The 13,400-nt window shown below is 35.2% G+C and overlaps 2 protein-coding genes across 2 annotated transcripts; both read left to right on the top strand.

The window, feature by feature from the left end:
- Window positions 1-143: 143 nt before the first annotated feature.
- LOC147847481 (putative V-type proton ATPase subunit d) lies at window positions 144-4,552 on the top strand. Its single transcript, XM_087339133.1, has 10 exons — window positions 144-147; window positions 589-748; window positions 924-1,031; window positions 1,109-1,211; window positions 1,948-2,028; window positions 2,553-2,638; window positions 3,389-3,448; window positions 3,540-3,588; window positions 3,824-3,958; window positions 4,079-4,552. Exons 1-10 carry the CDS (start codon window positions 144-146, stop codon window positions 4,208-4,210), a joined length of 918 nt encoding a protein of 305 aa, XP_087195259.1. The 3' UTR covers window positions 4,211-4,552.
- A 3,532-nt stretch (window positions 4,553-8,084) lies between these two features.
- LOC147847480 (uncharacterized) lies at window positions 8,085-13,394 on the top strand (the record flags this gene model as incomplete). The annotated part of the gene is made up of 7 exons (XM_087339134.1): window positions 8,085-8,456; window positions 9,572-9,791; window positions 10,532-10,732; window positions 10,814-10,884; window positions 11,466-11,622; window positions 11,736-12,329; window positions 13,137-13,394. Coding segments are annotated over exons 1-7 (1,833 nt in total), but the record flags the coding sequence as incomplete, so codon positions are not given.
- Between the last annotated feature and the right edge of the window lie 6 nt (window positions 13,395-13,400).

Raw genomic sequence — 13,400 nt, 5'->3', positions numbered from 1 at the left:
AAAAGTATCTTGTAGACAACACCTATAATACAGAGATAAGAAATGTGTCATCAGCTTCAGGAATAATAGAGCCAGCAGCTTCGTGAATATGACAGCTACCTAAACTTACTGTATAGAAGATCTATCTAGCTAACAGCCTGGGGATGGGTAAAATTTAGTATTTAGCGATAGAAAGCAGTGTTGACTTTTTGGGATTAGATTAAGATGATCTGCACCTTATTTCACTTAATCATTTGATGATTAAAGCAAGGCACATAACAAACATACCGGATAAATGTGCAATTTTATCTCATGCCACAATGAAAAAATACTGGAAAATAATTAGCATTATCCATGTATCATTGAAAAAGACACCAAAAAATGAGCCGTATTCCCTCTACGTCACAAATCAAGGAGCAGTTTCAGATATTGCTGGTTGGACATTTTCCTGACGGAGATAATGATAGAAAACAGATACATATATGTCTTTGCAGAAAAACAAAACCAGCACTTTTGGCTTTTGAATTAAAATCAAGGAAAGGTCAATAGATTTATGCATGTTGAAAAAATTGAATCTTATAAGATTTTAGTGTAATTGAGATACTGCAGGCCTCTTTACAGTTTATAATTTGCATTTGTTAAATTCAGAGCCTTCTCCATTGCGCACGACGACAATTGTTGAGAAATGCACTCAAAAACTAGTGGAGGAGTATAAACACATGTTGACACAGGCAACTGAACCCTTATCAACATTTCTGGAGTACATCACGTATTGTCCCTCTCTGTGAATTTATTTAGAATATAAATTGTGTAAATGTGTTATCTTTGTCTCTGTGTGTCTGTCTCCTTTTGATCCCTGTCTTTGGTTTGTACTGCTTGCGATATTGTTATTTGATTATACGGTTTATTTATATGGTCAAGTCATTTGGTGTGTTGTGATTCAGATATGGGCACATGATTGATAATATTGTGCTCATTGTTACGGGAACATTGCATGAGAGGGATGTACAGGAGCTTTTGGAAAAATGCCATCCTCTTGGAATGTTTGAAAGGTATAAGAAAAGTTAAGACATAAAAGGCTATTAGATATAGTCACTCATTGTCTAATTTAATGCTTTACCTTATGCAGCATTGCGACACTAGCTGTTGCTCAGAACATGAGGGAATTGTATCGACTCGTGCTTGTTGACACTCCTCTCGCTCCGTACTTTGCTGAGTGCATAACATCTGAGGTGGGATACAATTTCAGGAAAAACTCTAGGATAACCTTGAGTTTTCTTTTTATCTCCCCAATGCCTCTATGTTTTTTGTATTTCCCCAAATGTCCTTTGCCAACCCCTGTCTCAAGCAATTATGCATGCTCTTTGGTACCTATACCAGAAATAAAGAGAAATGTGGATATTTTTACAGCTTTTCCCTATAATTTTTTGTTTGATATAAATTTCTCTCTTTGTTTACTTACCATTTGGAATATTTGAGATAATAGATAAGGAACTTGACTTATGATTTTAATGAAGTTTGATGGCTTTGTAAACATCCACAAAAATGATTTACAGTATTTAAGAATTCCATCTGGATTACAATGATGTGGACAATGATGACTCGATAAGAATGAGCATCAAGATAAACCCCATCATCAGTGTTTTCATCATCATCTTCATCCATGTGATGATCGAAGGATCTAATAGAGAATCATTCTAGCCTCTAAAGAGATTTATGGGAACCTTAAGAGTTATGGTTTGAGATATTTTTGACACTAGAGATCCTGTTTGTTACTTACATAAATTGTTACTTCCGATGCATATCTTCAATCCTTGAATTTCAATGGAAACCTTGAAGTAAATCTAATAATTCAAAATTACTCTTTTTAAGTCTTCCTTTTCAGCTGCATCATGATCAACAACAGCAGTTATTCTATTAATTGCTTGTAAACCAATTTGTGACTTGAAGTGTGTTGATTTTATGTAGGATTTAGATGAAATGAACATTGAAATAATGCGGAATACACTATACAAAGCTTACTTGGAGGACTTCTACAAATTCTGCAAGGCAAGTGATGTTAAAATTATGAATCTTGGTGATTGAACACTTTTTTTCTTTATTTCCTTGTTCACAAACTCCACACACACACACACACACACACACACACTCATGGCATACATTCAACTTCATCTTCTGGCTATTTTGCTAATGGTCATGAAGATAGGTTACTATAAATATTCTTGAAACTTATGCCATTATTATAATCTGAATATCTTTAATGTGTTTTTAAGTTTGATCTGTTGACACATTACTATGAAAATGGCATATGAACATAAATCTCAGAGCATATTTCCTGAAAAGGAAAACCAAACTCCAAGCCTCAAATTATAAACCAAAACTGAAGCTAGACTAGACATAAATTCAGAAGCTAAAGTAGTATAGTTAGAGTGGAAGCACGTTATTGCAATGAATTTAGCTGTAGAACCAATGGATATATTTATCTGTAGTGTTAAAAATAATCTCTCTTGTAATGCTCAACCCGTGGTGAAGTTAATTTAAATCATTGATTAACTTTTTTGGGGCGTCTTCAGAAAATTGGTGGGGCAACTTCTGAAATAATGTGTGATCTGTTAGCCTTTGAAGCTGATCGACGGGCTGTCAACATTACCATAAACAGGTAATAATTCATTTTCTGAACACATATAATCTCTTATTAAAAACACTAATTCTCCAAGGACGTCAAAACTCTAGCATAATTTCTGGTACATACCTAGACACATTAGAGTCTGGAGTTCTTATGGGCCATTCTTTTTTAGACATTTCCAGTGTTATTTTGTACAACATCAACTAGAATCTATGGGGGATGTTCCTGTAAATTTTGGAAATTTCTAGCATTCTGGTAAATACACAAAGATTCAGGGATATTTTGGTGTTCTTATGGGCTCTTCTTTATTAGACACTTGCTATAATATGCCTATGTACTACCATTTACAACTACTCCATGCGAGTGTTTGCACAAAATTTGGAAAACTTTAAGTATTCTGTTACATACCCAAAGGTTTAGAGATATTTTTGAGTTCTTTCACTATTTACCGCTCGCATACTTTGGAATATCTAGAACCAGGGAAAAAATCAGAATTGCATATCTTTTTCTAGATTCAATCTTGGTGTAGCCCATGAGTTTGTATACCTTCTGTATTGGAATAATGTGTAAAAAGGATCATTTCTGATCAAATCTAATTATGAGTGATTTCCCTAGTTAGTGATTCTTTTTCTAGTTCCAGAAGAAAAAGAAATATGTAATCATGATAGATTGCTGAAATAGCTTAATGAATATGGAAAACATTATCTTGTTTTTTTATTCGAATATGGAAAACATTATCTTGTTTTCAAAGTGGTAAAAGAATTTTGCATTTTTGTTCAACAGTATCGGCACTGAGCTCACTCGAGACGACCGGAGAAAGCTATATTCCAACTTTGGACTATTGTAATCTTTTCTATTGCCTGTTTGACATACTGAGGAACAAAAATGCATGCCCATGTCTTTTGACAAACTTTTCAATCTTAACATGTTACAGGCATCCATATGGTCACGAGGAGCTTGCCCTGTGCGAGGATTTTGATCAGGTATTTCTCTCCTTTATTGTGTCATTGTTTAAAAAAGGCCTCAAAAGTGCATGTCAATAGTTGATATTTGTAAAACACAAACAAGCATTTTAAAGAATTTTGGGTTTGTAGATAGACTTACAAGGGCATATAAATAGATCATGATATTTTGTGAAAAACAATAGATCTATAAGTAACTCAATTAGCTTTTTGGGGATTTTGCATATAGATGTTTAAGTGAATGTATTATGTATAGGTTCGTGGGGTGATGGAGAAATACCCAACATATAATTCTATATTTGCAAAGCTTTCTTATGGTGAGAGCCAGATGCTCGATAAAGCATTCTACGAGGAGGAAGTGAAGAGGCTTTGTTTGGCATTTGAGCAACAGGTAGATGGTTAATATAAAATTTGTGAGGAATTAAAATCAATGAAGTGGATTGATCATAAAATCTAGCACTCTACTATTTTCCAAGGTAGGCTTAGTATGTATTTTGTTTTGGATGCACAGTTCCATTATGCAGTTTTCTTCGCATATGTGAGATTGCGAGAGCAAGAGATTCGGAATCTCATGTGGATATCTGAGTGCGTGGCACAAAATCAAAAGTCAAGAATCCATGACGGCATCGTATTCATATTTTAAACTGTTGCTTTAATCAAATTTGCTATATTCTTTTCGCACGGGTGCTTGGCATTGCCAAATTTCTGGCCTTGTCTTTATACCTAGCTTGTGTTTTGGGTGGTATCACTGTCTTATTTGATCCATCTTGGGAAGGTTAAAACCCTTTCACAAGAAGAATCAATCGATCAATCAATCATATGTATCAAATGATTGTGCTCACACCTTGCGACAATTATATAGATTCAGTGAATTTTTGCTTCTTGTCAATGGATGTCGAAAGGCTTCCATAATAATGTATGGTAGACTTGACACTTTGATGCATTTGAAACTTTGGATTCCTAGTACATAAATTAATTTGACGCTCTTGCAAATCTATTGCTCAATTTATGTACAGTGGCCAAATGAGTTGATAATACAATAATACCTTTGTCTTACTCTCTATAATATTAAAGTAAGCTACACACATTCATCTTTTTTGACTCTCTAGTTTGAATTCACTTTTTGATGTACTTGAACCTACAAGGAGGATAGTATTGAAATTTGTGAATGAGTGCTAATTGAAATCTCAATTTTAGGCGTGGTCTAACTCTCTTAATAATATTAAAGTAAGATACATGCACATTCATCTTTTTTGACTGTCCTCTAGTTTGTATTCACTTTTTGAGGAGCATAAGCTATTAGCTTGAACCAACGGAGTATTATTGAAAGCGGTTCAAACAGAACGATAAAGGTGGTTAATAGTTCGTATCCAGCATCTTGAGCATTATTTTCCGGAGTGTTCCCCAAGGAAATAGAAAAATTCAACTGATTGATTTATTGTACATCCAACCATTTGGTACCCTGAATTATAGCAATTAGTAGTGAAGTTGGTTTGGACACATTTAGTATTGAATGGTGGAATTTGTAAATCCTCCCAAATTGGTAATAGGTATGGCAATTATGGTCATTCCTTCTTTGGTATTTAATATTTTGTAGTGAAGTGGGACTTTTTGAGTGGTTGGTCCAAGCCCCATTGGCCACATCATGGGTGTTGTACATCTTATGTTTTTCGTTGATGATAAATTGGTGCTGAGATTAACTTTAATCTACATTTCCATAAGGGCATTGCAATCCTTGTGAACACTAAGGTGTGGGTTTCTTAAAAATCACATTGCTATAAAATGCAACATGGCCATAAACATTTGTACTGAATTGTCTTACAAACATACAACTGATTACACAAAAGACATGGCATTCGATGAATCCCTCATGTACAAATTCATGTGATTGTGTTCATTCCATCTCTATAAAAGAGGTGAAAACAATTTTTCTCATTATTCCCTCATCATTTATGATCTTACTATTGTTTTGCTGCACCTTCTTCTTTGAAAGGATTAATTTAGTGTATAATCAAAGCACGTGTTTTAAACTTTAGTTTATAAATTTCACACTTTCTATCCTTGGTACATTCGATATGTTTTGGCAGCATTTTTATGTCTGGATTCAATGTTTCACACAGGATAAATTATGCTTCTAATATTGTTTTTTAGAAAAGAAAGATGTAATGGTATGATGAACCTAGACACTGTCTATTACCATGCTTTTAATATTGTTTTTTAGAAAAGAAAGATGAATGTTATGATGAAGTTAGACTATGTCTATTACCATGCACTTTCTCCTATATGGTTCCTCGAGGGAAGGGTAGTAAAAGTGAACTTTTTTAAATGGCACAAAGTTTTCTAATAAATGACACCACATACTTTTAGGTCCACCTTGTGTCGTTTTCTATATTTATGTAAGGTTTGAAATAGGTGGTTCTCTCCTTGAATTTAAGTGGCATCCATAATATTAGTTCATTTGATCACCGAACTATATTCTATGGCTATTCAATCAAATTTGTGCCAAGCAGGTGCTATATATATTTATAAAATACGGTAACGGGAAATATTCAAGAATATCCTCATTCAGATGCATACTTTTTGAGTAATGTTTTTAACGGAGACTTAGAGATGACCTCGCATGGTTCTATATTTATGTAAGGTTTGAAATGGGTGGTTCTCTCCTTGAATTTAAGTGGCATCCATAATATTAGTTCATTTGATCACCGAACCATATTCTATGGCTATTCAATCGAACTTGTGCCAAGCAGGTGCTATATATATTTATAAAATACGGTAACGGGAAATATTCAAGAATATCCTCATTCAGATGCATACTTTTTGAGTAATGTTTTTAACGAAGACTTAGAGATGACCTCGCATGGTTCTAGATCTGATAAAGTTATGCAAACTATGAACCCAACCATACCAACTGTCACGCTCTCAATCCAAACAAGATTCAAGTTCAAGTCATTATGAGCTTTCTTCTATATACTCAAGCCGAAACTATATATCATCAACATTGTAATAAATTTGGCTCTGAGACGACGCATGTAAATAGGCACCTCTTGTGAGCATACCATATCTCAAGACACTTTTCGAATCGGATCATCATTTTTACTTGTCACTTTTTAACTGGCTCAAAACACACCCACCCACACACATTTGTTCTTGTAGACATAAGGATTAATCGATGCCCACAGACGCATCCACAAATTAAGAACCCGGATCATTGCTTGATGGGACCCATGATTTTCGCCTCGTGTAGACACGACAACCCCTAGCAAAAAAAAAACGTATCCGGAGACGAGTCCAGAAACATGGGATCGGGCACAAGAATCATTTCTAAACGGATCATCATTTGTACTTGTCACTTTTGAACCCGGCTCGAAACACGCACAGGCACAGGCGCACACACAGACACGCAACAGTTGTTCTGGTAGACATAAGGATTAGTCGATGCCTTCACAATCGTTGACGGGAAAAAGAGAGTATCCGAGACAAGTCCAAACCATGGATCGGATCGGATCGGATCAGGTACGAGAATCCGAGACAAGAACCCAAAATTTAAAAAAAAAAAAAAATCTTGTTGGGGGAGACTTTAGGATTGGTATGGACAAAACTAGCCCAGCCACACAGACACAGACAACGCCCAACCGCCAAGTAGAAGAAGAAACTCAGTCAAGACTGCAGACGAAATAATATTTATTGTATTGTATTAATTTTATCGCCATCGCCATCGCCATAGCTACCATCAATCACCATTACGTATTATTGAGAGCTCTCTACTCATACATATATCATATATGTATGTATATACACACCAATATCCCCACCACACAAGCAAAAAAAAAAGCTTTTCTGAGGAATTCAAAGCTCAACAAAGGAATAATTTCTTTGCTGGTGAGAGATGTCTCCCCCCCTCCCCCCCCTCTGTGGTCTCTCTCTCTTTTCTCTTTTCTTTTTTCTTTTTCTTCCTTAGATCTGTTCTTGGACATATAAGAACATCCCATGTTTTCGGAAATCTTCTTGTAGCTTATTCAGTTGTGTATGCGAATTTTTTGGGCTTTTCATGCTCCCTGAAATCTATGAGTAACAATTCCATTTCTGCTCTTCTTTACATCTTTATAGTCCTTGAAACTCACCATGTTTTCTGAATTCTATGTCTAATCTCTCTGATATTTTTTTTTCCCCCATGCTTTTTCTGAAACGTTATATGCAGTCTTGAATCTTTCTACTCTTACTTATGGTCTTACCACTACTCAATTCCACAGCTGCTCCGGTAAAAATATTTCACCCTGTTGTATGAAATCTTTGGTTCTTATTTATGCTCCTGCCTTTGTCCTTTGTCTATCTGAATTGGGATTTGTGAAATCTCAGTAATTTCTTTTGTGAACTGGCTTCTCCACTCTTGCAGAATCTTTATGTGTCTTTAATTCATACTTAGGCTTACAGATGCATTATTTACTGAAATATTCGTATGCATTTTGTGAAATATGTATATGGATCAATAAGAACCGTAATATATTCTAAAACCTTTTTTTTTGGTATATAATCGTCTGTTCTTCCCAGGTCTGAATGCTGGGCCTCTCATGCTTTAGATCCCAAAATACTTTGAAATCGATTTGTGGCTCGGTCTTGGACTGCAAAAATTCCTGTTTACAGAGGAAATCCAGCTCCTTTTCGCTTTCATCAACCGTCATTTCACACAAGTATTATTGTTCCCAACCATCATCGAACTTCATTTCCTTCTTTAACACAGCAAATCATTTATCAAAAGTGATTCACACTTCGGCAACGATGGGGTCCTTGGATGATGTTTCGGAGCAACTCCAATACCCATTCGCTAAACGAGATGCATCAATCGTGGATGACTACCATGGCACAATAGTTCCTGATCCTTATCGCTGGCATGTTTTCAAAATCTTCTCTATATATCCTGCATAAATCCACAAGATCTTGCATATAATGGAGAGAGACGTGATTATGTAGGTAGAAAATTAAAGCTTTCAAATTCGTCTATAAATGGCTTGCATAGATTCGGAAGATTTTGCATATAATAGAGAGATATATAAGTATATTGCAAGAAGCAGTTAACGGGAGGGCAGAAAATCATGCATATTATAGAGTGCTATTATGCATCTTACATATCTACTCAAATTTAACCAGGAAATTTTTCTGTGTCTCTCATATTGTGTAGTATATGAGTATCTTCTCAATTTTAAGGCATTGCATGTTATGAAAAATTCAAAGGAAAAATAAATCAATAAATTTCAAGAAAGAAACAAGATGTTATAAGGTGCTTACATGTCTCCACTATATGCAGGATCTTGCAAAATCTCTTTGATTCTTTAAACCAGGAAATGAATAAAAAAGCTCATTTTTACTAAGAAGTTCCTCTAAATCTTGCATATTATGGAATCATGTTAAGTACATTCTAAATCAATGTGAAGGAAACCCAAAAATCAAATAAGGAAAGCCCAAGTTTAAACTAGAAGATTCACAAGAGCTTGCATATTATGGGCAGACTATCTGCAACGTCGTTATCTTTAGAACTGACAAGAAGACTTCATTGTGCTGCTCTTTGAATCCCTCAGTAATGTGTTAATAAACCCTTGGAGCTCCAAGATTTTCGAGATTGGCACCAAGAAAGGAAATTTAAGGGAATTCCAAATAATTAAAAAATGAAGCGAAATTTTAATCAAGAAGCTCCAAAATATCTTGCACATATTGGAGGAATATGTATTATCTAGGAATCAAATTTGAAGGAAAGAAAAGGTGAAAAGTGATTAAAGAAACCTCATTTTTCATCTCAAAAGTTGGATTTTCATCAAGAAATTTGAGCTTTAAACCAGTTCTTTCAGCAATGTTTATTTATCCTTGTCCTAACAGCTTGAAGCCGACTCAATTTGGTTTCTAGACAACTGAACGGACTTATTTATGCAAGATATAATGTTTTGGCGACACTGAAATTTTGAGGAATCATTTTCTAGCATTAAGTGATATTTGAAACTGATTTGGACAGGTTAGAGGATCCAGATGCCGAAGATGTGAAACAATTTATTGAAGAACAGAGAACATTGACACACTCAATACTTAAGACATGCGATCTAAAAGAAAAGCTGAGAGAACGAACCACAGCGCTCTATGATTATCCGAAATATGATTGCCCTTTCAAAAGGGGCGAGAAGTACTTCTACTCTCACAATACAGGATTGCAAGCACAAAGCGTTTTGTACATCCAGGTTCGTGAACCAACATCTAAATTTTGTGCTAGAAAAAGTTAAGATCAAGATTAGTGTCTGGTTGTGAATAGTGACTTCTAAAAACATTGGTAAGAGTGAAACTATGTAGGAAAGGTGAGAGGTGTAATACCTCATTCAACTGATATTATTCGAGCTTCAATAGTTTTTACTGTTATTGTGATAGAGTCTGTTTGGATGCCGTTTGGAATAGATCCAAACTCTTAGTTTGCATTCAGGTGCCATAGCTCATGCATCCAAACATGTACATTTGGAAATATTCCAAAATTCAAACATAGGAAAAGAAAACCTATGTTTCATATCTCAGAAGTGAATTGATCATTTGACAACATATATCTGATATATTGAAACTATTCCACATATGGTTAAATGTTGATACCATATTAAGATAATGTACATTATATGTGTTCTTTTTCTTACTCTTGGCCACTTATTAAATGTTATGTAAACGCAGACATAATAAAAACATTGTAGATCTTCTGAAATCATTGAAGCTATAAAATATATTAATGGAAGAGGAACACTAGGCAGACAAACACATTGACATCCTTCATTGATCCATTTTGTTAGAATTTAATGGGATTTAATTCTAACGCTTCTTGTTGTGATACTTAACTTTATTTTTACTGTCTAATCTGCAATTTCCTAGCTAAGATTAACGTACGCTATTTTATTTGTTGACAACTTATGCGTTTATAAGGCTGTTGGGTATCTAATAACAGGATTCTCTGGATGCAAAAGCAGAAGTTTTGCTGGATCCAAATAAGCTTAGTGATGATGGAACTGTTGCATTATCAACTTTAGCTTTCAGTGAGAATGCTGAATTTATGGCAGTTGGCCTTAGTTCTAGTGGAAGTGACTGGATGAGTATAAAAGTGATGCGAGTAACCGATAAATCATGGGAACCAGACGTGCTCTCCTGGGTACATTCTAACACTAAATGTATTATTATCAGCCAGAAGTCAGTGAGTATGTCTTATCTATGTGCATGTTGTGTTTTGCAGGTAAAATTTTCTTCGATTGCTTGGACCCATGATCATAAAGGATTCTTCTATTGCCGATATCCTGCACCAAAGTAAGCGTGTGGTTTTCAATAAAAAGCTACATATTGATAAAGCAACGTTTTTCCTTGTCATGTTACCTTCTTTGGCTTTGATATTCTAAAGATTTAGCAGTGTGTGCTACAAATTATACCTTCAAACTCAACAAATGTTTCCATCTCTTCAATGCCTCTCACACACACACACATGCCAGTAAAAGATCTAATTAAAGCATAGAACTAATTAAGTACTTGCAAGGACTATCATTATCTGGAACTTCTCAAGTAATTCAACCTGTAGATGACCTTTAAATAATGGGAATCGACCCGCCACATTGGTCGTAAAATTGGTCATGTGAACTTCTGTTCTATGGTCGACTTTCCAGTAGACAACATTCCAATATTTTTGAAGGGCGTTTAAGCACCATGCTATTCCACTTGCAACTTTATACAACATTCTTTTGTGGGTTTGCAATATTCATCTCATGTTGAGGTTCTTACTAGTATATAAGGTTATTACTAAAGCAAAAATATTACGTTTAAATCATTGATTACTTTGTTTTTGGTGGTTGAATTTAGTTGGAGTGTCATTCTTTCCTTGTAATTTTCGATTCCAGCGTCAACGCCGATGCGGGCACAGAAACTAATATCAACCTCAACCATCAACTTTACTACCATTTCCTGGGTACCGATCAAGCAGAAGATATCCTTTGCTGGAAGGACCCAACAAATCCAAAGTGGATCTTTGATGCATCAGTTACTGACGATGGGAAGGTGATCTATTTAAGCTGACTTTTTTTATTGATATATGGGTTCTAAAGTTTCAGCACATTTATACAGTCTTGGGTCAAATATTTATTAAAAACGTTCTTGTTTCACCATTACAGTACGTGATAGTCTCCATCACCGAAGGTTGTGACCCTGTTAACAGGTTGTATTATTGTGTTTTGTCATCACTTCCACATGGATTGCTTGGTTTCAAAGGTTCCAATAAATTGATTCCACTAGAAAAGCTCATTGACAACTTTGATGCACAATATTCCTACGTTGCAAATGATGGCGCATTATTCACTTTCCATACAAATAAAGATTCCCCGCGATACAAGCTTGTTCGAGTCAATATTCAAAATCCAGATGTATGGACAGATATCATCCCGGAATCTGAGAAAGATGTTCTTGAGTCGGCCAATTGTGTCAATGGAAGACATCTTATCGTTTGTTATCTTAGTGATGTGAAGTATGTAGTGCAGATTCGGGATTTTGAGACTGGAGATCTATTGCAACAACTGCCTCTTGAAATTGGTTCAGTATCTGCTGTTTCTGGTAAAAGAAAAGACAAAGAGGTATTTATCAGTTTTACGAGTTTCTTAACTCCTGGCATAATTTATCGATGCAACTTGGAAGAGGCGCAGCTACAGCTCCAAGTGTTTAGAGAAATCAACGTGAAAGATTTTGATAGAACGGATTTCAAAACATCACAGGTTAGTTCAACTTTTTTACCTTGGATTATCTCATTTGTTAGTTTTCTGGGATATGCAATGAGGTGATATTGTCTTGTTACAGATCTTTGAATGCTCTATATTGGAAATCTCTGTGCTTTTTAGTAAAATGTGTGAGGATTGACTACAATTTTCACACATGTACTTTTTCTCTGAATCTGTCTAAACTACAATGTAGATATTTTCCAAGATTAATGTTAAAGAGTATGCATTTTATAGAATGTCCGAAATCTATCAGGGAGACATTTACAAGATCAATTCTCAAAAATTATGAATCTGGTTTGCCTACAACCCTGAATGTGGCATCTTTGTCTGATTTCTAAATTGCTTTGCAAGGATAAGATCTATCTTAGAATAAGTGTTGTTATTGTTAGAATCATTCTTAAACGTTGTTTTCAAGTTGTGTGGTAAATCCATTTTTCACCAGAAATATCTATCTCCATTCCAAATGCACACACTTGTTTTCAAGCAATGCATTATATTACCTGTTAATAATATGTCAAATTAGAATTCAAAAGATAGGGCATAAATGTGCTCACCGATGTCTTGAGAGGCATGATAAACGTAAACTGATTGTTGGGAGTGAAAACCTAAATAATCAATATGGATTGGAACCTGATTGCCAAGATTCTGCTGATTTCGAGTTGCTCATATTGTCCATAAAGCTGAGTATCCACACGCACACACACACATAAAAATACACATATACATCTGTATACATGTGATATTCTTCGCAATCTTTGTTTTCCATGAAGCATTCATTCAGCTGATCTTTTGGTGTCGTGCCAGGTATTCGTGGCAAGTAAGGATGGGACAAAGATACCAATGTTTATAGTTTCTAAAAAAGCCATAACACTCAATGGTGAAAACCCTGTTTTACTGTACGGCTATGGAGGCTTCAATATAAACATAACACCGTCATTCAGTGTTTCACGGATTGTATTTGCCCGCCACTGTGGGGGTGTCTTAGCATTTGCAAACATACGAGGAGGTGGTGAATATGGTGAAGAATGGCACAAGGCAGGCTCACTAGGGAATAAGCAGAACTGTTTC

The sequence above is a fragment of the Azolla caroliniana genome, unplaced genomic scaffold (genome assembly GCF_043228905.1).
Source record: "Azolla caroliniana isolate FFs.n. ecotype wild unplaced genomic scaffold, voAzoCaro1.0.p SCAF_956, whole genome shotgun sequence".
NCBI classification, from domain to species: domain Eukaryota; kingdom Viridiplantae; phylum Streptophyta; class Polypodiopsida; order Salviniales; family Salviniaceae; genus Azolla; species Azolla caroliniana.
This window is presented reverse-complemented; position numbering and strand designations above follow the sequence as displayed.

Excerpts from the sequence above, each read along its gene's own strand:
- LOC147847481 (XM_087339133.1), top strand. Across the intron at positions 2,029-2,552 it reads ACTTCTACAAATTCTGCAAG|AAAATTGGTGGGGCAACTTC; the intron begins GCAAGTGATGTT and ends GGGCGTCTTCAG. Across the intron at positions 3,959-4,078 it reads GTTTGGCATTTGAGCAACAG|TTCCATTATGCAGTTTTCTT; the intron begins GTAGATGGTTAA and ends TTGGATGCACAG.